The following is a 25580-nucleotide window of genomic DNA, read 5'->3' as shown; positions in this document are numbered from 1 at the left end:
TAGGGTGTGGAATTCTACTCCTGCTAACTTTGAAATTAGCACAGAATCAAAGCCAAATTCTGGTACAGACCCTTTTAATTAAGGCAAAAACCATTCAGCCCATGATGGTACATCCTCTCTATGCCCAAAGTGCCTGTTTCCTTTATGGCATGATAATGCTAATCTTCCATTCCATGATCTTTATCAGGTTGCATCGACAGCTTTCTACACTGATCAGCCATTCTTCAGATCTGACTGAAGAATTATTTTCTTTAGTCATTCCCAATGGAGGAGTCCTCCGGTATTTTTTTTTATTATCCCTAAGGATATTACTAATCTTCGCCAAAGGAAAAAAAGTAGTCTCTCTTGAGCCTGTTCATTTATAACAGGGGTGGGCAATTATTTTGGCTGGAGGGTCACTTAACAAATTTTGGTGAGCTGTCAAGGGCCACAAGGGTAGCCCCACCCCTTGACAGGTGCCCTGTCCTCCTGTCTCCATCTTGGGACTGGAAGTTCTGCCCCTAACCCCTGACCTTTGCCACCAGAAGTCCCTCCCCTTGCCCTCAAAAGTACTCCTTTAGGTGAGGGGGTTTGCCATCTTAGAACTGGAAAAAAACTAAATGATATACTAAAAAACAGCTACAATAACATTTTAATTTTAATCTAAATAAAAATAATTTTAATGCTTTATTTTTTTAATATTTTCGTCCTGATTTGTGTGTGTTTGCATCATGTACATAGAGGTGTTTGCATAATAGCTCAAATTGAAGTCTTACTCTTGTATATTTCAGGGGTGAGGTGGTACGGGTGGGTGGGTATAGAGTTTGTAGGGGCTATGGGTATGTGTTTGTGGATGTATGTGGTTTGTAGAGGAGTGTGTGGATATGGGTAGGTGGGTGGGTGTAGGGTTTGTGGGATGCTGTGGGTGTGTGTGTATGTGGGGTGGGGGAAGCATGTGGGTGTGTATGGGAGGAGTGGGTGTGTGGGTGGGTATGGGGGTTGTGGGATATGTGAGGGTGGCTGGGTGTGTACATGGGGGAGTGTGGTGGGACATGCATATGGAACCCCCCCCCAACAAACACAGCTCCCTATTGCACATAGCCCCTGCCTACCAGCAGCAGGCAGTGGACCCCTCAGGGCACTCTCGGCCCATGGCAGGCAGAGCCCCACAGTGGCGCACTGTCCCAGCAAGCCCCAGGACTGCATGTGGCCAGGCTGCTGGCTCCATTGCACCGGGCTCGCATGCCTGAGCCCTGTGCTGCCAGGGGAAACACTGCATGATGAAGCCAGCAATGCAGGTTATGGGGCTCGGCAGAGAGAGGGGTGAAGCCAGTCCGGCTCCATAGCACAAAGCTCCCTACTGTTCCCCATGGCCTGTGCATAGCATTGAGTGGGGTTGGGCCTCTGGCTCCATTGCACAGGGCTCCTCACAGAGGTGTGAGGCTCGGGCAGAGATCCCAGTAACTGCATACAAGCCAAGGGAGCCCTGCGTGATGGAGCCAGGCAGACCCTGTGCTCCCACCGGCCTGGGCTCCATGCTCCTGCCACCCTGCCCAATTGAATTCTTTTTTTTCTCAACCTCCTTCAGTAGTCAAGCCATATAGAAAGAGAGAACTACATTGGTGCATGCAGAGTAATGCTGTATTTTTCATTTAAAGTTTTAATTATTTTTGACCCTACATAATTTGTTGTATAATAGCACTGATGTATGGTAACATTCTGTCCTCATTCTGTTTTGTGTTGCAGTTCCTTCTGTGCTTGACAGCATGGTTGTAGGTGTCTCTTGTCTCCCTGACATTTTCACCAGGCTGATAGAAATCCAGGAAGAAACCTACAAGGTAGAACAGTTTCTTCATCAGTGTGCAGAGTGTTATGAGTATAGCCCAAAAGATGTGTCTGCCATCTTGGAGATCCGTAATGCCATTGAGGGATCTTCCTACTTTGGAATTGACAAAGTAGAACTGGGCAAGAAGTTCCAGTGCTATGAAGAAGCTGACCCTGAGCGCACCAGGAGTTTACAACAGTATATTCAGGTTGGTTTTTGACTCCTTCAACAATAATTATGTGCAAACTCATTGACATTCTTTTTTAATGGAAAAAACTTATAACCTATGTGAAACAAACGTAAACTGAACAAAATTACTTTTTGGGAGCATGTGGCAGAGCACAGGTTGTGTCTGCCATTTTAAGAGGTTTGGGCAGTCTGTAGAGCAGCCATCAGGTATGAGGCGGCCTAATTAGGTGGTCACATGACCACAAGAAGACACCCTGGGTATAAGACCAGGCCCTGAGGAACAGGTGGCAGTTGCTGCAGGGTGCCAAAAGGATGTCATTGCCCAGCTGGAGATCTGCTGCTGCCAGAACAGCCTGAAGGTTAAGGGTAGGAACTATGGAGATGGAGAAGGTTCCTGGTCCTGGGGCATGAACTGAAACGACAGCCTGCTGTGGTTGGGTGGTATGATGGTGGGGCAGTCTCCAAGAAATGCCACACCTGTGCCTCCCTAGTGAAAGGCAAGTATGGGGCGCCAGAAAGCCTCAGATCCCACTGCCTTGTTGGTGACCTTGTGAAGGGGAAAGGCTAGGGGAGAGCACCCCGACAGAAAAGCACAGAGCCAAAGCCCATAGAGGTGGGTCTTGAGGCCCACGTAGCTTAAGACCCAGGAGCCCCAGTGAGAGGGCGAAGTAGTTGCCCCAGTGAGGGGGTGGAATTAAGGCCCAGTAGGGTGGAACAGCGGGCCCAGGAGGGGTCCAGGGTGACTGTGGCCCACAAGCTTGGAGAGTGAGAATAGTGAGTGCGGAGGGGCCTGAGAAGGCAGACCCATATGGGAGAGGGCTAGCTGCTCCAGAGCCTACCCAGGAAACCCTCAACTAATCAATGCTGGGGCCACAACCAGGACAGTCGAAGGGCAAAAGCTCCCACCACGAGAGATGGCCAGAGCCAGTTGCCTGGAATCCCAGCTGGCCTAAAGGCAAGGCCAGGGCCTGTGAGACCAAAGGTCCCAAGAGGGCCACTTCCGAGAGGGGGGAAAAAGGTCTAGGGAGTTTGCTGCCCTAAGTGACAGGGGAGGTTAGGCCACCTGACCAGGGGGGATCCAGGTTGGGGTCCAAAATGTCAGTCTGGAATACAGTAGGAACCAGTGTGGGGCTGGAGCCATATAGTAATGCCATCTGTGAGTCATGGGACATGGTAAAGAGGAATTTGAAGCTGTTTATTACACCTTTGGCATTGGGCAGTAAATGGGCAGCCTCCTGCCTATAAACAACTTCCAAAGTTAATCAAAGGCATGGCAGGAAAAGCAAGTGGCCAGACTGCCCTAGCCAGGTGTGTGGGCCAATTATTGGACTGGCCTCGAGACAGCCCCTGTTACAGGGCAATAGATCTAGTAACTAGATTTCCAGCCAGTAACAAATGTTAATCTTGCCGTGTACATGCTATGTTGTTCTTGCTGAAGAAAAGACGGTAGTATTAAACTAATGCTAGGGTTGAAAGTCCACAGCCATCCCAGAAGTCCCAAGATTGATCTTTGAGGGTGGAGGATTATTCCCAAGTTACCTCTTCCTTCTAAGGTATACAAGAGGATTTCAGGATATTTGATGAATTTAAGAGAAGCTTATACAGAAAAAAAAAAAAATTTCGTCCTTTACCGCTATGGACCAGGGAAGTTGAAAAGAGACTGACTATGACAACATCCTTACTACCAGTTGCAATGCCTGGAATTCTAGTAGGTTTTAAATATTTAGGCTGTACTGGTATTCTACAATGATAGCCAGTAATTTAACCGGGGGTGGACAAGTGGGGAGCCAGTTTGGAGGGGGTGTGAGAATGGTAGCCCTTAGGATGCCTCTGGCAGTAGCAGCAACTCAGTGCTCTCCAAACCTCGCCTCAAACTGGCCTTGCTCAAAGTATGAAAGTGAAAATGCTAGTTACAGCTGTGATGATAGCTAACAATAAAACAGGTGTTTTTTTCAGGACCTCCTCAAAATGGAGCAGGTATTAGAAGTAGGAGGCAACTCCATACGTTTGGTTACAGTGATATTTGCTAAGCCGTGGCTGTTGCATTCAGTATGCCTGAAGACTAAAGGTAATGATGCTGGCATGCAAGGCACTCAGTTGGACTTACAACAGGACTCTGTGCACATAGGGCCAAAGAAAATGGAGGAGTCTTCAGGAGAGAAGGGAGAGGCTGGAATAGCCATACAATCTGTCAGTGATGAAGGATCCACAAGGAAAAGATTGAAGACTCAACACACTGAGCTTCAAGACAATAGCTCAGTCTGTCACAACCAAAAACGCTGTTTGGAAGAAATAAATGAAACTGCCTTTGATGCAAATTTTACTGACCCCATCACAATGAAAAAGACGTTAAGCACATATGAAGAACCAGGTCCTTTTGGGAGGCAGACAGTACATCCAGTGAATATATCAGAATCTGTTGTTACTGACTCACAAAAAGATCCAGAGGAAGCTAACTCTCAGGCAGAAGAATCTGCAATGAAGGAGGACAGTTATGCAGCTAATAAACAAGAAAAGCAGATTCCCAGCCTTGATTATCCAGCCAAAGAGCAGCTTGATGATGCATGGCACTTGCAGGAAAATTCTGAAGTCTTTAAAAGTAAGAGGTTTTGTTTGTTTGTTTGTTTGTTTGTTTGTTTGTTTGTTTGTTTGTTTAGGGTTTAAATAATTTATTTAGTTTATTTGGGATTAGATTAGTTGGCAAGAAATAAGTTTTTAACTGAGAAGACTATTACATTTGAAGACCATTCCATCTCTCTCAGAAAAGATTGCATTTCACTTTAGTAGTTCATGCAGACCTAGAAAACAAGGATGGAAAAGACTCCTTCCCAGGTTCAATGCAGGTTTCATTATGCTTTTTTCACAATGACATTTTCGCAACAAAATAATTTCGTCCATCATATTTTGAGAAAAAGATATTCTGGGGATTAAGTTTCACATTCAGAACAGAGATTAGAATTTTAAAGCGCTTGTGCTCCCAGAGTGCAATTCTGTTTCCCTTTGGTCAGGCCTTTTTAATGGCATAAATGGTATTTTTGTCACTTACCTACTGTTAGAGAATTCTCTTTCCTAGGTACACAGTTCTGCATTACATAGGCAACAGCATAAGCGTGTCCTGAAGACAGAATGGAAGAGGACATTCATGTTTTAGTTAGTTTAGGAAAGCCAGAGACAGGTTCTTGGCCTAGCCCTTCCCTTTCCTCTCTTTGGGCATAGGGGTTTGCATCTGCACCTCTCTGACTTCCCGGCACAGTGCTCTAACCACCATACTGCAGGTCAGACATTATCCACTCCCCTTCCAGCACTCCATTTAAAGCTGAACCACCAGCAGCCATCTTGCTAAGCCACACACCTTGTGGTTTACTTTGTTCTTCTGGCGCTCCCTGCCTCCCATCCTTGATTGTCCAGGGGGCTAGCTTCAAAAGAAGTGCAAGAGAAGAATCTAAATTATGTCTGATCTGTGGCATTGATGGTTGTGCTAGAACAGGGGTCAGCAACCCCCGGCACGTGTGCCAAGCATGGCACGCAAGGCCATTTTGCTCTGCACACCACTGCCAGCCTGGGCTCTAAGCAGCTGCTGCCAGCCACGGAGCTCAGGCTGCTTCCAGCAGGTGGCTGGGAGGCTGCAAGCCCTGCTGCAAGCAGACCGGGCTCCGTGGACCAGCTGCAGCTGTGAGGCTGCAAACGCCTGCTCCGGGTATGTCGGCACTCCGGCACCTTCGAAGGTAGACATTGTGCTTTTTTCAGCACTCCAGCCAAAAAAAGATGCTTACCCCTGTGCTAGAAGGTCAGAAACATGCAGGTTCAAACACTTTCTGGGCAAGGGGAGTCTAGCACTTGGTTCTCTGGATTCCCAGGCAAGTGCCCTAACCACTCAGCTATTAGAGCTAAAACATGAAAGGCTGTGCCTCCTTCCCCCATCTACTAATAGGTTTTGGGTTGTGGAGGCCAGTATATGTCTGCAAGGGGTATGCGTGCATAGCTGCTGATGTGCCCAGCTAGTGCATAGCCCACTGCACACATGCAGTTGGTGCATGCACACTTACTTATCCATGCTGTTGGGAAATAGGATTGCCAAATATGCTTATGTGCCAAATATGCTGCTTAGACAACTAAAAAACCTGTAACTTGGATAACTAAAGGGAAATAGAATTCCACCCCAATGTGTCGTTTACTGGAATTCCAGAGGCTTTAAAGCTCAGATCATTAAACCATGTCACTATTGTGTGGTACATGTCAGATCCCAGTGAGAGTGTGCATAGCCTCTTCTATCTCAAGCTGACTTTATGGGAACTGTGGGGTTTTTTCCAAAGTATTATTAAGTAACATGGTATACTAAGCCAAAAGTACTTCCTCTCTCGTTTATTTTTTGATTTTAGGATAAAGCATTATCTATCTGGCTGTTGGGCCTGTGCTCTCGGCTCTCAAAACTCTAGCCTCCTCAAATGAATCTATAGGTTGAGCAGAAGCTCATCCTTAAAATCTTGGAGCACAAATTTTTGGTTCCATAGTACAAACTTGCTGGGTGAGCAGACTTAGGACTGCTTAGCTTGTTACTTTTATAGCAGAAGTTTTCAGTCTTTTTAATAAGTGTACCCCTGGCTGCTGGATGTGGAGCGGCAGCAGCGTGGGGTGGTGGAAGGCAGCGGCCATGTGCAAACACCCCCCCACGCGTCTGGCTGTCTGGGCGGCACCTGTGTCACCTGCAGAGGGGTACCGCTGCCCTTGCGCACACACCCCCACCCCACCCCCAGGCCTGCTCCTGGGAGGCGGCAGCGCAGGGTGGTGGATGGTGGTTCTCCGTCCCTGCCTGCCAGTGCATACCCCCTAGGGCCTTCCCAAGTACCCCTGGTTGACCACCTCTGCTTTATAGGTAGACCCTTAACGACTCTGAACATGTTAACAATCTTTTTTTGAGCAAGGAAATGAGCAAATCTAGACTGTGTCTTGCCAGGGTTCCAGGTTCTCTTGGCTTCTGTGGTGAACTGGTACCCTCTACATCCAGTATACACTTAGCAAGAAGCATATGTGGTCATGATGTTTCTGTAAATTTAACATTTTATTATATATATTCAGTATTAAGTGATGCATCCTATACATTGATTAAGGCAGGAGAAAAGGAACTATAAAGTGATTATATACATGGGCAACTGATGCCCCCTGAGTCTGGGGGGGGCACCAGATTGCTGACAGGGTGGGGGGGTCCCCCCACGGCCAATTGCTGACAGGGGGGGTCCCCCAGAGGTCAATCGCTGAGTGTGGAACCACCAGTAACAAAACCAGAAGTGCACTTCCAGTGGCCCGTTTTGTGGCTGGTACTTCCAGGGGGTGCACGTGCACCACCTACATGTCGCCAATGATTGTGTAAGTAAAATATATCACAATACGAAATACCTCAAGCAGAGGCAGGTTCATTCCAGCCCTACTTCTGTATGACTGTGATTCTACACACATACAAGAGCAGAATGAAGGCTGTGTACAGCTTCAACTTAGGAAATACCAAGGTTTTCAATGCTTGAATTTGCCACCTCACACCCTAATACTTTAAGAATTTGTATATTTAACTTTTCCCCTGAGTATCCATATTGTAAAATACATGCATGAGTGTTTTGAGACCTTAATGATCTTCGTATTATTCTTTTTGTAAAACTTAAGTTTCTCCTTAAAATAGTTGTCTGCACGCATTCTCTCGTGGGTGGGTTCAATCCCTGTGCCTTTTATCCAGAGATTTTATTGCCTTAGCATAGTATGCATATGGATTGTTTCTGCCTCTCCATACATTTGGTCTATCCCAACCATACATTTGATCCAATAAAAGATGCCACCCACGAAAAATCTTGTCTTTCACATAGTTTCCCTTTATTTTGATTCACTTATTTTTTTCTGCTGCCCCTTATAATTAGAGTACTGTTGACATAAAAGTTCCTATTACAATTTTTGAAAAAACTGATAATAATCCTGAATCTTCTCTCACCAATTAAGCATCTGAACATGTGAAAGAATGTGTTAGGAAATGGGAAGGAAGATGATCATTCACATACAGATAAAAAATATAAATTAAAACCCTAGATCCTATTGTGCAATTAAAGCCTAAAGCTTAGGTTGTTTGTGCTCTATTTTAAACTTTTCTCTTACATAGGAGCCTACATATTATTATCTTCCGTTGGATACAGCCATGGGAGAATCGATTTAAAATCTGCATGTTCTTTTCTCTCTGATTCTAATGATATATTTTATGATCTTTTTCAGTAAGTTCTATGACAGATCTATCCCAGGCAGCACGGGAAAGGTGAGTACAGAGAAGTTGGTAGAGTCCTTAAATGATTGGTATTATTCATATTAAAATGAAAACTGTAAAAGAATATGCTGTTTGGCATGAACAGAGATGCAAGTTCATTGCTTTGATGGGTTTAGATAGTGTGGAAACCTAGCACCGCTGTACTGCCTGTTCTTCTTCCTACTACAGACAATGCCTCTTGGCATATGGAGTTTCTGAAAAAATTGTTACCTGAATTACAGGTGAACTCATAGCTTGGCTCTTGATAAAAGGGCAAGAGGCAGGACTACAGCCTAACATTTTATTGCTTGCTCCCCAAAGCACAAGAATAAGCATTTATCTACTGTGTATCTGGCTACATGTGACAATGCTACACAGAATTTTACCTATACTGGGAGGACTCGGGATGCGGAGGAGGATGGCACACAGAATGGCAACAGGTCGTCTTGAATTTGCCAAGGATTCCAATTTTCTCTCCTGTCTACATGCTATATTTGTAGATGTGGCATATCTTGATATTCTAACAAATATTCTCTGATATCTTTGTCTCACTAAGACTTTAGGAACTGATTTTCCTATAGACTTGAAGGATGATAATTAGTTGGGATTTATATCCTTGCAAAAATCATGGTGGTGTGAAAATAATGATGTTATAGCTGTGATGGTCCAAGAGATGTGCTAGAGGCAAGCATATGTTGAAGGTGATGTCTTTTGGTCATGCTGTTGGTCCAATAAGAGAGATTTTAGATATTTCAAACACAAAATACCCTTCTTCAGGTCTAAGAAATAGATGCAGTTTGAGCCAAGTGACAATAGAACAAATAGCTTATGTAAAACTCCATGTTTAAATAAAAGCAGTCTGTTTAAAGGAATGGAGCAGAGCCATAAAAAAAGAGCAAAGAGATATGAACAGGATTAGCTGAAAGACTTGTGAATTACAGTTCTGAAAGGGAGACTTTCTTACCTCCTTCCTTCACCATCTTGGAATGCTACTTTCCACCACTGTGTTTTATTTTTACCTTGGCTTATGATCTTCACTGAGAAGACTTGTTTTTACAGGTAATCTAAGCAACTTGGATTTGAATGTTATATACCTTGACTTTAACAAGGTTTTTAACACTCCACTCTGACATTCTCATTAAAAAGCTCAGGAAATAGACTAGATGAAAGTACTGTATGGTGGATACATAAGTGATTGGATCATCATACTCAGTAGTCCTCAATGGCTCAATATCTAGTTGGAAGGAGGTGTCAAATGGGTTTCCCCAAGGGTCTGTCCTGGGTCCAGTATTGTTCAACATCTTCATCAATGATTTGATGGGATCGAGTGCACACGTAGCAAATTTGTAGATGATGCCAAGTTACATGGAATTGCAGACACTCCAGAGACTAGGGCTAGGATTCAGAATGACCCGGGTAGACTGGAGAAAAGGTCCACACTCAATCAGTTGAGATTCAACAAAGATGAGTGCAAAGGTCTGTACTTGGGATGGAATAATTGCATATAAAATACAGACTGGAATGACTGGTTAGACTGCGCTATGTCAGAGAAGGACAGTGAACCATAAACTGAATATGAGCCAATAGTGTGCTCTTGTTTCACAAAAAGCCAACAGCATCCTGAGTTGCATTAACAGGAGTGTCACTTACAAATCAAAGCATGTGATTCTTCTCTCTTCAGCACTGGTAAGATCTTACCTGGAGTACTGTGTCCAGTTTTGGGCCCCACACTTCAAGAAGGATGTGGTCAGTTTGAAAAGAGTCCAGCACAGAGAAACACAGAATGATTAGGGGCTGAGAGCCAAGACTTATGAAAAGAGGCTGGAAGAGCTACTCCGCAGCTGGAGTACTGTGTCCAGTTCTGGGCACCCCACTTCAAGAGGGATGTGGACAACATAGAGAGGGTCCAGAGGAGGGCCACCCACATGATCCGGGGACAGCAGGGCAGACCCTGCATTGAGAGGCTATGGGACCTGAACTCTTACAGCTTGGCCTAGGTCCCTTGAAAAAGGGTAGGGCTGGCAACAAAACCAAGAACTCCCAGATACCAGGATGAATAATAATAGTCTTTTCCATGCTAGACCCAAAGAAACCTAATACCCCCAGTTCCCAAGGGCTTGAGCTAACAGTGCAACATGGGAGTCAGTATGAGACACATTGGAGCTAGCCCCAATGTGTTGAAATCAAGGAGTTGAGTGATTCAGCTGATGTCTGTTGCTGCCTCACAGTGCAGAGCTGTGTCTAGGTTGGTCTTATAGGCCATCTGCTTCTTGAATTGGATTCCTGAATCAGGGGAAGGCTGGGGTAAACTTTGTCGCTAACATTAAATATTCACTTTAGCCAAGGCTGTTTGTGATATGACAAATGGCTCAATAATTAAAGTGTATCACTTCTAACTCTTGATGATAACCATATCTCCTGTTATCCTTACCCTAGTGATTAAAGATCTTGGAACTTTTTGTTCTGAGGTGGCTTGCAGGCTCCAAAGATAACTCTTGATTGATGTTTGGTCCATATTTTAAAGTTAATCTTCAAAACATGGGCTAGAAACATTATTTCAAGTTGCAGTTTACATTCAGAAGTCAAGGTGTATACAAAATGATGGAGTCTGACTTGAATCTATCCCACACCTGTGATTCTGTGCGTCTTTGACAGAATCTATTGCATAAAATCAGTCAGTAAAGCCAAAAGCTGATGAGAGGTCTGACAGAAGCAACATGGACATCTGAATCATAATATCATATAACAGCAGGGTTGGAAGAGCCCTTGGGGGTCATCTAGGCCAACCCCTTGCTCAGGACAAGCTCATCCCTGACTAAAGCATCCAGTGTCTGTCTAACCTGCTATTAAAAAAATTCAAGAATGGAGATTTCACAACCTTCCTAGGTAGCCTGTTTCACGGCTTATTATTTAACTACCCTCATAGGCAGAAAGTTCTTCCTAATCACCAACCTAAATTTACTCTGCTGTGATTTGAGACCATTACTCCTAGTCTATCTCCATCCTCTGTATCAGGAGTGGCCAATCCTCAGTGCCCCAGGTAGCATAAGCAGCTTTGGCAGATTGGGGAGTGAGCACAGATAGAGCAATGATCAGAATAACAGACTGGGTAGGGGAAGGGGATTGCATTGGCACTCAGGGAAGATGCTGGCCTGCAAAAAAGTTGGCCCTCACTGCTCTATATAATCACCCTTCAAGTACTTGAAGACTCCTATCTCAAATCTCCTATCATCTTTACTTTTGCAGACTAAATAACCCTAGATCTTTCAGGTTTTTTCTCACAAGTCATGTGTTTCAGGCCTCTAATCATTTCTGTCATTCTAATCCATCAACATTTTTCTTGAAGTGCAGGCCCAAAACTGGACATGGTACTCCAAGTGAGGCCTCGCCAGTGCCAAATAAAGAGAAGCATCACATCTCTTGATTTGCAAATGATGCTCTTATTAATTCAGCACCGTATGCTACAAGCCTTTTTGGCTGTTGGCTCATACTCAACTTAAGGTCCACTATGACCCTTAAGTCCTTTTCTGCAGTACTGCAGCCTATCCAGTCCTTCCCCAGTCTGTATTTGTCCGTGCAATTGTTCCACCTCAAGTGTAGGACTTTGCAGTTGTTCCTGTTGAATGTAATCTGACTTTGATTTCAGACCTTTCCTCCAGTTCATCTAGGTCATTCTGAATCCTAGCCCTACCCTCCAAAGTATCTGCAGCTCCACCAATTTTTTTTTGTTTTCTGCAAATCTGTCAAGTGTGCATTCAGTCCCACTTTTCAAATAGTTAATGAAGATGCTAAACAATACCAGCCCCAGGACAGACCCCCTAAGGCAGTGGTTCTCAACCTTTTTTTGTACCAGGACCCATTTGTAAACATCAATGGCCAGACTGCAAGGAAAAAGCCACAATTTCCCACACTTTTCTCCTTTAAAAGAAAACCCATTCTTAAAGTTTGTTTGCGACCCTTTCGTATATTCTTGTGACCCATGGGTCATGACTCACGGGTTGAGAAACGCTGCCCTAGGAACTCTGCTTGAATACCTCTTCCCAACTAGACATCGAGCAATGGATTACTTTGTTGAGCAGTTGTCTCCACCTTACAGTACTTTCATCAACTGTATATTTATTTAGCTTATTGATAAGAATACCATGGGAGTTAGTGTCACATCCACTGTGCCCACCCCACCCCCTCATGTCTTTGGCATAGAAAGAAATCAAGTTCTTTTTGGTGAATCCACATTGGCTGTTCCTAATCATCTTGTTCTCCTCTAGGTGCTTAGAAATAAACTCCTTAATTACTTCCTTCCTAATCCTGTTTCCTCCTCCTTCCCTTTCTTTCTTAAAGGAGGGCGTGATATTTGCCCCTAGCCTGTTCATCTTCCCTCCTATCGTTGCTGCCAACTGCACTTGTCATCTGGTAGCTGACTTGTGAAAGATGAAGTAAAAAAGGCATTGAATACTTCAGCCTTCTCTGAATCATCCGTAATTATATTGCCTTCTGCAAAGTTGAGAAGTATGATATGAAATGCTCTTAAAGGCTAATACCTAGAAATTTTGCTATAAAATGGGGTCCCCTGCTAGAGGTGACAGAGGAAGAGAGTAACCTAGATCTGTTGGTCTGTGAGCTGCCACTAGTTTGCAGCCATGAAAAGGTCTCATGCAATTCTAAGAAGTAGTAAGCTTTCTATTTTAGTAGAGTAAATTAGTAGTAATAATTAGTAGATTTTTCTGTATTTGTAAGGGACCTACACTTTCCTTAGCCTGACATACTTATAGAATCATCTTTTTTTATTGCCTTTTACATTCGTTGCTAGTTGTATCTCCTGATTTTTCTCCCTGCTTGCTCTTGAGTTACTCTTATACTCTTCCCTAATAATATGGCCAAATTTCAACTTTTTGTAAGACTCCTTTTTGAAGTTCAACTCACTTGAGTATACTATTTTTCTAGACTGGCCTCTTGTTGTATTATTCTTCTTTGCATCAGGAAAGTTTGTTTCTGTGCCCTCAGTAAGATCTCTTTGTTGTCCACACAGGACGTACAGTGTGAATTAAAAACAAGCAGGAATCTTATCGGGGGATAAGGCACAATGCTGCATTTATTGGAACATAAAACATACAATATAAAAAGAATAAAAAACAGTAAGGTTATCTGCTTCACTTATTCCCATACATACTCATTCATTCATACAAAAGAAACAAGCACATAAACAGATAGTTAAACAGTCCTGCTGATAGTTAGAGGCTAAGGTGTTACCAAGTTCTAAAGTTGCTGAAGTCGGTCTGGTGGCTAGCCAGACCAATCGCAAAGAATGGAGTCAGGACTTGTTAGATGCACCCAAAATTCCTTCTTGGAGGTGGACAGACCCAAAGCCTTTTCTTTGTGTTCATTCTTTATAATGATAGCTGTCCATACAAACCTATTGATTCTGCTGAGTCAGATGCAAAGGTCATCCTCCTTGTCCCATTGGCAGGCTGGAATTGGTAGGACATGATCTGCTGGCCTTGTGGTCTGCAGTCTTCAAGGGGGGGGTCATTGCTTGTCTTCAGCCATCAGGGTGAAGGCATGATTTAATATTTGGTAATCCTTAACTGCTGACTCAACATCACTACAACCTTTAACTGTTAAACCACAGAAGGCTATTTTCACCTGTTGCAAGAAGACTTGTCTTCCTTCACGTTGTTACATACATCATTCATTTTTTCATTACCTCTTTTCAAACATGCCAGATATACCACAGACCTTACATAAGCATTTTTCTTATACTAAATTTAAGTTCTGAAATCATGAGACCTACAGGTCAGATATATATGCCAAGCAATAGGGAATTTAAACTAGATGGTTAATTCCATGGTTATTTAATATTTGATACAGAATAATAATGACTGATTAAAATATTATGAAAAATAAATCCTAACAAGATTCATTATAAAAATAGCAATATAAAGTAATTACAGCAATTATAGCTACTGCAATACAATATCTTTAAAGTACAACCAGTACTCTTGGACTCCTATTCCCCTCAGACTTGCCTCTAAGGAGCTCCTGCCTGCCAGTTCCCTGAATTTGTTGAAATACGCTTTTCTGAATTCTATAGTCTTTATTCGTCTGCCTACCTTCCTTCATTTCCTTAGAATCTTGAACTCCATCATTTTGTGGTCACTGCCACTAGGGCTGTGTGAAGCTTCGGATGCTGATTCTATTTGGAAGAGATTTGGCCCGATTTGGTGCCCGAGTCTCCGAATCGAATCGGGGGACCAATTAAAAGGTCCAAATCGATTTGAAGCGCTCCAAATGAATTCAGAAAAGATATGGAGAGCTTCAGCGATTCGAGCAGTCCTTGCTGGCTGCAGCAGGGAGGTGGACCCCAGACTCCATGTTGGTAAGTAGGGGGCAGGGGGGAGGAGGCTGAAGGAGCAGGGAGGGGACCATGGGGGGACCCCTGCCAGGCCCCATCCCCTGCCTGCTCCCCCAGCACCCCTGAGTGTCCCCTGACCCCTGCCAGCTGTCCCAGCACCTCCATGGCTGCCCTGCCCACCCCCGCTCCTGGCCTCTTTCTTTTTTTTTTTTTTTTTTTTTTTTAAGCCCCCATTCACCAGGTGCTGCCTGGTGAGGTGGTGATCCCCGCTGCCTCCCACACCACATGGGGGGGGCGGGGCTCTGCCACAAGCCCACAAACCCCTGCCCGCTGTTGCAGCCCCACCTGCCCCAGCTCTGGCCCTTTAAGAAAAAAAAACAGCATCAAAAACCTGCATTCACCAGCTCCTGCAGTGGTCTTGGGTCTTCAGGGCACTCGTGCAGAGCCCCGCCATGCAGTGGGGGACATCAGGGATCACCCCCCACCGGGCAGGAGCAAGTGAGCCTGGAGTTTTTTGGTCTTTGTTTTTGTTTTTTTTAAAGGGCCAACAGCTGGGGAAGGTGGGGGAGCAGGCAGGGGTCGGGGGGGCTCATGGCAGAGCCCCGCATGGGGCAGTGGGGGTTGCCCCCCTACCCAGCAGCAGCTGGTGAGTGGGGGCTTTTTTTTTTTCTTTCTCAAAGAGCGGGAGCTGGGGCAGCCATTGGGGGCAGGCGGGGGATGGGGCCTGTGTGACTTGGAGATTCAGCTGATTTGGCAACAGCCGAATCTCTGAATCAGATTCGGCCGAATCGATTTGGGACAGTGATTTGAATCGCTGAATCGAATCACTGTCCCCCGAATTGGCCAAATCGAAAGCGAATACTAGTTGCTTCGCACAGGCCAAACTGCCACGTGTGTTGCCTTCTACCTTCGTATGCCCAACCAATTCCTCCCTGTTCATGAGTAACAAATTTAGAAGAGCTCCCTACCCTCCAAAAAAGTTGACCTCTCTACCATTTATACCAAAATGTTATCCCTGACAGTCCCGCCAAGTCTGTTATCCCAATTGCCCTGTAATTCCCTAATTGTACTAGGACTTGCAATTCTTCATATTTATTCCCCATGATTCTTAATTTAGTATACAGACATTTGAAGCAAGTAACTGATTGCTCAGATTTCTCTCTGAGAACATTAAGGCTTCCTTTATTGCTTCCTCTTACTTGGTTTTATCAATGTCTTCTGGCTCTTTACTTACCTCTGGACTTCTGTTGTGTGCATGTAAGTGAAGACATTCTTCCCTCTATCAAATAGCCCCCATCTCTTCCCAACAGTCTTTCTTTCTTGAACATAACCCTATGGTCAAAGAAGCCAAAGCTGCACTGACAGCACCATCTACATAGCCATATGTTGATCTTCTTGATGTGGATGCTCCTGCCTTGACCCTTGATCCTTTCACCCTTGTATCAAGAACCCCATAGTCACTTTTGATCTGCTCAGGGTCACCTTTGGCAGTATTTTTAGTGTCCAGATGAATGACCGTTATGGGTTGTCATCAGAGGGCTGGATGAACCTCAGCAATTTCTCTATGATCTTTCAGATACAGGATCCTAGCAGGCAGCAGACCTTCTGAGCCAACCAGTGAGGCTGGCAGATGGAGGACTCCAGGTTCTGCAGAAGGAAATCATCAGCTACCACCCCTTATCACCTCCTTTTGGTCATAGTAGTCTCAGGCCTCTCAGCTTTGGGGTGCAGGGATATGATCTGTGATTTGATCTGCCACTGATGAGCAGTTTCTGTACCACATCCATGCCAAATTTGGCTAATGGATAAAGGAAATTCAAAACTTGTAGATAACACAGAGCTGTGTCCCAACCTTCTTCCATCCCTGGCCTATGGAGAACAAGTGCAGCATGTACAATAAAAGCTTTGTTATCCGGCACCCATGGGGAATGGGGGGTGCCAGATAACAAAATATGCCGGTTAACTGAGCAGTTTGAACAGGCGTCTTTGCCTGTTCGGGCTGCCGCTTCTCCCACCACATCTAGGGTGTCGCTGCCCCTCCCACGGCATTGCCAACCCTCCCGCGGGCCCCAAGGGACAGGGAGACGGACCCCACACAGCCTGCTGTGCCCCGGGCCATGGGGGCTTAGCAGTGCAAGCTGCTTTGCCCCAGGCCTTGGGGGCTCTGAGAAACCGAAAGTGCCACGGTGGGCACTTCCAGTTTCACTTTACCTTACAAGTCGGCATACCGGTTAATAGAACATGCTGGCTTGTAAGGTGCTGGTTAACGGAGCTTTTACTGTAGTAGAAAGCCCTGTCAGTGGTGCCATCTGCCTTCCCCACCTAGAAACAGACAACAGATAATAAGCTGTTGTTTCTGTGCACCCATGCAGAAATCATAATTCTAATATAATAAAAAGCTTAGTCTGTTTGCCTGTCTATCCGTAATGCTTCTGGCCAACTGCTTCAAGAGGGCGAGTAGCAATTGTCCGAGCAGCCTGGGCTGCATGGGCCCAAGTTTGCACTGCTGCCAGGAAAGTTTTTTGCAGCAGGGAACGTGCCCCGGCCTTCCAAGCAGTGGGGCTTCCCCCCCATCTCCCTGCTTGAGGGCAAAGGGAGTATCACAGTGGCTGTACCCCCTCCCCTGCCCAGCTCTGATGCCCTGCAGAACAGCTGGCAGGGAGGGGGAGGCAGCAGGTAGGGAGGGAGGGAGGGGAGCAGGGAGGCAGCTGGATGTGAGCCAGATGGACCCAAAGTGGCAGGGGGGAGGGGAGGGAGCAGGATCAGACAGGGCAGGGGGGGACTGGGGTTGGACCCAAAGTTGCGGGGGAGGAGGGGGACTGGGGTCCGACCCAAAGGGGGAGGAGGGCGCAGGGCTCCATCCCTGCCAGGCCCCCGCATCATTCTTGATAGGCAGTTTACTAGTATAGGAATAGGGCCTCTTCCAGACCTCATCTTCTAAACTTGCACTGTAGTGAAAGACATCCAGCAAGGTTACTAGTCTATTTAATTACATCCCATGCAGCTGTGTTTATTCTATCTAGCTCTGGTATCAAATGATTACAAAAAACTCAGTGTAGCTTAGCCCACTGTTGGATAGAAAACATTGTAACTGGCCACATCTACATGAAACACTGACTGCACAGTAGTCGGAGACAAAAAAGCTGTTCATCCATTTATACAAGTACTAAATGACTGCACAGTAATGACTGTACAGTCAGCGTCTCATGTGAATGCAGCCACTTTCCAGCAAACTCCATTATCAGGATATTTATATACCACCCATGATAAACTCCTGTCTTGGAACAGTCCCTGGGGTATGGCTAGCAAGCAGCACTTCTGACTTTGGAAGCCCTGGTAGTTGCATGACCATTTCTTTCAGTACTTCTATGCAAAGACTAAGGAGGGATCAGCAGCTGTTTGTTCCAAGTTATGGAAGGATGATTAACTTATATGTGAATTACATTCATTTACTTCTTTCAGTTCTTTGCTAGCACAGAGAAGTGAAAGAGAATATAGTCAGCAATTTGCATTTTTCACCTGACTGAGCTAAAATTACATTCTCTTTGCAGGGCATGTGAGAATGTCTGCTTCATTGGGAGGCCGTGGCGGATTGTGGATGGGAACCTGAATAAACCAGTGTGCAAGGGAATGATGGAAGCTGTGCTGTACCATATCATGACAAAGCCTGGCATAATGGAAAACAGCCTAATACAGCATTATAAAGGGGTACTGCAGCCTGTTGCTGTCTTAGAGATATTGCAGGTAACTGTCATCAGATGTTTATCATTACCTTATTTTAGCCTTCACCTTAGTGCAGGGGTGTCAAAGATAAGGCCCACAGGCTGGATCTGGCCACTGAGCCATATCATCCAGCCTCTGGTGCTGCCTCTGGGTCTCAGGGTAACCTACAGGTAGCATGTGGGACGTGCCACATGGCTCCATACGCTGCACACCATGAGCTAAGCAGCAGCTACTTTGCAGCTTCAGGGCTGTGCTGCATGCAGTGGCCCCTCTGTGGCTGGGCAGCACAGCCTCGAAACAGTGGAGCTACCACTACGTGTGGTACATCCCCAAAGCAGCCAGAGCGGGACCTTACCGAACACAATGGCTTCTCCTGGGCACTCGCTGGATCTGGAATATGGGGGTGGTTTGTGTGTCTAATGTAGCCCTGAGACTGATCCCATGCTACTCGTCTAGCGCACAGGGTTGGAGGAGTTTGACACCCCTGGCTTAGTGTAATTGTTCTGCCAAAAGCCTTCTGCCTGACTTCAGACTAACATGGCTAACTATCTCTCTGTGTTCCACCCAAGTGATACAGAGGGGGTCTCAAGCTGTTGTAATAGGTTATCTTGTTTGAAGTCACAGGAGGGAGATCAACTCTGAAGGGACCACAAACTCCTTTTACTGAGGAGAAACTCCTTCCTGCCCCTAAAGCAAACTGATCTTAGCTCAGGGTGGGGAATGCCAGCTGGCAGTACCTGTTCTCTTGAATTCCTGTGGTACTGATTGCAACTAGGATTTCCTTGTAAAGTGAGACCTAAATTCCTGTTGAACTGGAATCCTGTTCTTAAAGCTCCTATGGGTGTGAAATTTCACCTATATTATTTATGCCTTTCGACTGTTAATTGACTGTACATGGGGTGTGGGAAGTGCAGTCCACAAATCAGTTTGGGAATGATGGCTGTAAACTGTACCAGTGCCAGTTTCTCATAAAGAACAAAGTCTTTTTATTAGAGGTGCACCAACATATATTGGGTGCCTATTGGATTGGCACCCATAAAAGGGAAATCATATTATCAGCTGTTTTGGGCCATTGTAGACTATAATGTTTACCGATAATTATGCCTTCTGGCTAGGGTCCTGGACACCTGGGTTCCCTCTCACAAGCCAGGGTGACCTTTAGTGTGGAGGGCCCGATCCGGATACAGGGGCCTGAGCTATTTTCCACCCCTACCCCCAACCCCTCACTGGCAGTCCAGACTGGGCTGGAGCAGAGCAGTTGGCGCAGTGTCCCAGGCACTGGCATAATGTAGACTGAGGGCTGGGGCTGGGGCACATGCTCTGCCGCAGAGATGTGCCTGGGGCAAGGAAGTCTCCGGCCCTGGCCCAGCTCAGCCTGCGTGATTCAGCCCACAATGCCCAGGGGTCCATGACCTGAGGGCAGAGCCTGGCAGGGGCCAAGGAATCCGCTCCTCCCTGTTGTGTGCAGCAGGATCCTCCCCTGGCCCCTCATCTAGGGTGACCACCTGTCCCTAATTGGGACAAGTCCCAGTCCTGGGCTGCATAATAGTACGGACGAGCCTATGTACTTCATCAAGCTCCTGGATACAAGCAATCATGGACTAAATATAGACATTGGATTTATGAGACAACCTGCCTAACATCTGACTCCCCAGGTACCTCTCCACTGCATACCAGCTACATTCATTCCCCGCGCCTGCCAGCCTTTTTCTCACCCGCTGACTTCTCAATTTACATTTTCACTGACTGGCTTTTCTTGCATGCATACCAGCCTCTGGCTTCTTTACTATTCATTCCATCCAGGAAGAACACACACCAACTGCATATGCTTCCTCAGCCTGACAAAGGGTATTTAAACCCAAAGGCTTGCTAAGAAGAATTTTTCCAACTATTTGAGTTGGTCTAATAAAAGATACCAGATTAACCCTAAGAACCTTGTCTGCCTTTTGTATTAAATGGCATTTTCACTCAGATTTTATTAACAGCTTATGGCAACACAATAAACAGCAAAAGGCTGATGCTTCGCATATCACCCACAGCCCAAGCCCCTCTCCCTGCAGTCTCTGGCTCTTTCCTTTTATTGGGAAATCCAAACTCAGTCCACAGCTAGAGTTAGCCTATAAAGCGACACCTATTAAGAACGGATGCTATCAGGCAAGCTCAACCAAACTCTTCCTATTGCTATTTCATCATAACTTTTTTCTGTTTGCCTAGGTTGAGTACAGTCTCACAATCTCTGCAGGGTTGAGGTTTCTTATAATGTCCAACTCAGTGTTCAGAATGGATAATGCAGAAAAATATTTCTGGCTCGTTGTTCTTAAGTAGGTTTTAATCCAACGCATTGCAGAAAATGATGCTTCAGATTTCACAGAGCCATCAGGTAGTATAAGAGCTAATTGAAGAAGCTTGAAAAAATTGGGGTAATCTAGAGCTGTCATCATGGATCTTAAATTTTCTAGCCCTACAACCCATCTGGAGGATTCAGTATCAGTGTGTGTGATCCGCATTTCCAATTTAACTAAACTTGAATTGACTCTCACAATTTTCCCACATATTTCCAGTATCTTACCAACTGCTTGAGGTTCACAGGCTAGAATGCCATTTAGACTTCTAGCAAGTGTTAAAGATTCCTCAGAAAACCTCCTTTTAATTTCCCTGTTAGAGCACTGACAACTGGAAAAAAAAGCTGAACATACCACTTTTGCTTATTATTTTGTGGTTCCGAGGGAAGGTGCTCTCTTGCACCACAGCTTGAGTCCACAACAAAGTTGCTCAGTTTTAAAGTCTTCCTAGGAGGCTGAGCAAGTTCATCTCTGTCCTCAATCATTATTCCTACATTTTCCCCATATTACAGGACATCACCCCAGACGCCGTTCCAGGCTTGTTCATTTTTCCAATTTTCCAAAGTTGTGGCAGTGCTAGTAATTACTCTTGCTGCTATGGAGAGTGTGGCCTTTTCAGACTGCAGTGCCTTTTGAGCGACATGCAATAATGACTCAAAAACAACAAGACAGATGACAAAATCTGTTTTTTGCACTTGGTACAGCAGTCCATTTGCCTCAACAAAATTCCAGTTATTTCCATGCTGAGAGAGATCAGTTAGGCATTGGATAATAACCTTTAAATTAGACTTGCATTTTTTGACATTTCTCCACCTGCATGCCCAGTGTGTATCACTTAAGACTTGTCAACTCTATGGATTTTATGCCTCAGTGTGACGGGGTCATCTTTGTGACCAAATCCCAAAGTGGCCCACCCACTTGCCTAGGGCAGTCTGCTCTGACTTTCCAGCCACAACTTGATTGTGGACTTGATTTATTAAGTGGGAGGGTGCCCATTCCTTGCCCCGATGCCAGGAGGGCGCTATCCATGGCTCTGAACCTCCCTTACATCATGGCCCATGCCTCACTGATGGCATCCCAATTATAATTACTTCCCCTGGTCTGAGGCCGGGGGACAAATTCAGTCCATAATTGGGCTCCATTCACTCTCACACTCACTCCGCCCCTGCCCCTCTCACAGGGGGCCTCTTGCAGTCCACCCCCTTCTCACAGGGGCCTCTTGCACTCTTCCCATCCCAGGCCACACTCCGCTGCCCCAGCTGTTCTTGAGCAACCCGTTGTGGGCTTTTGGGCTTAGCTACTCTCTCACTGGTACCACCAGGCAGCAACGTTGGTTCCTGTAAGTTCCCCTACTCTACGTGGTGTAGCTTTAGACCAATGCTGGGCTGCATTTGCCCCTCACTGGGCAACTCTACACTGTGCTCCACCCTGGGGTCTCCTTATCATACTTACAATTACCTACTCATGGGGCTGGCCTTCAGGCTTACTCCCAGTTTGGTCCTACTCAGCACGCCCCTGGGACTGTCCTTCAGGCCTACTCCCCATTCAGCCTTACTCTGCGGGGCCTAACAGTTCATCACCCTTGTTTACTTTACAAGCATCCACAAAAACAAGATTGAGTTTATGTGCCATACAATGGATGTAGATAGCTGTTGGCTGGTCGTTAATGATTTTTCGCTGGACCCCATTTGTGTTGAGTTATGCTCCATAACATGACTCCATAACATTCGCTCCATCCTATGCTTGACCCACTATTGGAACAGCACTTAGTCCAGCTTCCTCTCTATCTTCTTTGAGACCATTGTAGATCCCCTCTGCATTTCTAAACTGTGAACAGACTTTAAATAAGAGAAATTGCTCATACAAATTTAAGTCAGCATCCACGTAACACACACAGATCAAAAGTTGCTCTTGTTTAAAAGACCACCTTTCATCAGCAGTCAGGCAATAAAATCCTGCATTCTGCATGTCTTCAGCTATTTGTTTCTTTATCAGGTCAGTTGCAATGTACAGGAGCTCGTTTTGAATTTCATGGCCTGTCATGCTAAATGTACCATGCAGTTTCCTCTGAAATTGCTCCTCATATTTTGCAAAAAGGGAGCATAACTGAGAAAACAGAGGGAATTTTCTTGACTTTTCGTTTTCATTATGCCTCCTAAGGGCCAGTCCCTGGCATGAAAGATAGAGCGGCAAGTCAGTAATTTTTCAAGCATATTCTCTGAACAGTCATCTTATGGGAGTTTGACAGGTGACACACAACTGAGCTCGATTTACTTGCTGCCTGGTAATTTTTCCATTTACTCGCACGTTCCAAGTGAACCTTACAATTAGAATGACTGTTCAGCTTTTCATTTATCTTTTTCCAGTCTCGCAACCCCTTTTCTGTAAAACTGTTATCTTTGTACAGGCAGTCCTCAACTTACAATGTTTCGAGCTACAATGTTTCACACTTACATTTATAAATTGACACCCTGTTTCAACTTTATGACGTCAGTTTTGACTTTACAACGCTTGATCTGATGCAATGCTACGCCAGCGAACAAGTTCACTGCGTTGCTCATGTTCAGAAGAACTGTATTAAAAAAATCTGCAGGGATAGCAAAATACAGCATTGGCCAGCACGCTGTATTCAGTAAAGGGAATCAAACACCAATGACGAGAATGATTGATTTTGTTTGCCAAAAGAAGTTTTGGGATAATTGCTAAATTTCACCTGTACAGGCCCACTTGGTCGGTCCCCTAATTTCAGATTCATTGAAACACTAGCAGCAACAAAGGCATTTATATTCTTATCAGCAATGTGCATTTTGTCTACGTTTTTTTCTGTCTCGTGTTGATGAGCGATTTTTCCACACTGATCGCTTCCTTATTTTCCAAACAACGTTGTAAAATCAATGTCGGCTAAATTTCCTCTTCATCTGTGTTTGTGTTTGCACAAGTTAACTGTCTGAGTTTAAAACATCTCCTTATATCTGCAGCCATTGTACCACCTCATGTGTAGAACACACACCATGCCACTGTACAGAGTTTATAAAACAAACTGAAGCATGCATCATTACATCAAAAACTGACACCTGCGTATAGTAACACAGACTGCTGCATGATGCATAGTTAGTGATTTTGAGTGGGCATTCATTATGGGTCATTAATAATCGTTTGTGCCAAGACTTTAAAAGTTTGTAAATTAGTAGGGCTGTTGAACAATTAAAGAATTTGATTGTGATTAGTTGTGCGATTAAAAAAAAAAAAAAAAAATCAGTTGCGATTAATTGTGATTTTAAACGCACAGCTAAAAACTCAAAATTCTTCACGGAAAAACTCAGTTATGAAAAATTATGCAGGTATTTTGTGTGTTTGGGTGGGTGTGGGAGAAGGGGGGGGGGGGGCTGTGGCTTGGGAGTGAGGGACAGACGCACGCGCGCGCACACAGATGCAGAGACAAACGCACGCAGACACATGCATGCAGACACAGACACACATCCAGCAGGTAAGTGTATGTGGGGGGAAGGGACGGGGCAAGGGAGAGGGAAGGGGCTGGGCGGGGGCCAGATCAAGACCACCACAGTGCAGGAGGGAGTGGGGCAGGTGTTAATGGGGCCCTGGACGGGCTGGGTCTTGGGACAATTGGAGCTTGGTGGTGCATCTATGGTTGGGGGCAGGGAGGGGTTCCCGCCACTGTATGCACTGCGGGGGAGCCAAGGCAAGGGGCACATGCTGGGTGAGGGTGGGCTGCCGCTGCAGGCTGGGCTCTACTCTGCCTCTATGCCTCACTGCCACTGCTTTGAGAGCGGTACAATGCCATGTGAATCCTGCTGCTGGGCGGCCTGCCACCAGGCTGCTGCCTGCCCAGTGGCAGGACCCACATGGTGTCGCGCTGCTCTTGAAGCAGTGGCAGTGAGGTGCAGAGGCACAGCAGAACCCAGCCTACAGCAGCAGCCCGCCCTCGCCCTGTGCACAGATCAGAAGGGTATGTGCCTCCCCGCCTTGGGTCCCCCACGATGCATGCAGTGGTGGGACCTCGTGACCCAGCCTAGCCGGGGCTTCATTCACCCCTGCCCTACTCCCTCCTGCACTGTGAGGGGTTTTGATCTGCCCAGCTAATAATCAGCTATCAGTATCAGCCAAGAAAATCTTTATTGATACACCCCTACTTTTTATTAGGTTAACTCTTGATCTGTAAAAATATTCTGTGAAGGGTAATTTTACTGGGTTTCAAAATTGTGTGTGTGTAACTTTTTCATCCAGCTAAAATGTGTCAACTTTTCAACAGGGCCTGGAAGTTCTTGGATGCATCAGGAGATTCTTTGTGAAAAAGCCATCAGCAGTATCTCTCTTTTCTTACCCAGCTCCAGGAGAAGAACTATCCAATCCCAAGCTGAGTGAGACCGCAATAATATTTTATGAGCCTACCATAGACTGTACTCTCAGACTTGGTAAAGTGTTTCCAGATGAAGTCCACTGGAATAGATGGGTACAGATGCTCCATCTATAAACGAAAGATAACTTCTCTAGCTCACACTGTTGAAAACTAATATAGATGGAACTTCAGATGTATCCCAGGATTTATGCTCTGCCTGTCATATTTGTTATCATGGCTTGTTAAATAAACTTTTTCTTGTACTTTCTTCTTTGGAATCACTTTAGGCCAGGGATAATGCAGAGATTGTGATTGTGGTACATGTATCTTAGTCTTCTAACAGCACTCTGAGGAGAAAAACTGCATGAGCCTAGGGTGAGACACTGGATTTAGACTTCTACACGTAGGAGTCTACAGGTATACACATCTAATGGATTTAATGTCTCAAGTAGTATTTTATGCAATCAGAGACATTGCCTCTCCTCACTACTCTGTTGCTGCTGCCGTACTGTTAGACTCTACTTCAGTGGTCACCAACC

General features: G+C 45.4%; 1 protein-coding gene across 3 annotated transcripts in view; it reads left to right on the top strand.

The window, feature by feature from the left end:
- The window catches only part of GTF3C1 (general transcription factor IIIC subunit 1), a 160378-nt gene extending 135076 nt beyond the window's left edge, over positions 1-25302 (top strand). For 2 of the 3 annotated variants that reach the window (XM_025200610.1, XM_014518635.2), the window contains 5 exons: positions 1726-2012; positions 3950-4592; positions 8243-8282; positions 18171-18363; positions 24955-25302. In XM_025200610.1, coding sequence (XP_025056395.1) covers positions 1726-2012; positions 3950-4592; positions 8243-8282; positions 18171-18363; positions 24955-25176 — 1385 coding nt within the window. In that variant the 3' untranslated portion in view covers positions 25177-25302. Of the gene's footprint in view, positions 1-1725; positions 2013-3949; positions 4593-8242; positions 8283-16195; positions 16313-18170; positions 18364-24954 lie in introns of all 3 variants that reach the window. The other variant, XM_025200611.1, reaches the window with a different exon arrangement.
- Positions 25303-25580: the final 278 nt, after the last annotated feature.

Source organism: Alligator sinensis, unplaced genomic scaffold (genome assembly GCF_000455745.1).
Source record: "Alligator sinensis unplaced genomic scaffold, ASM45574v1 scaffold410_1, whole genome shotgun sequence".
Taxonomy (NCBI): domain Eukaryota; kingdom Metazoa; phylum Chordata; order Crocodylia; family Alligatoridae; genus Alligator; species Alligator sinensis.
This window is presented reverse-complemented; position numbering and strand designations above follow the sequence as displayed.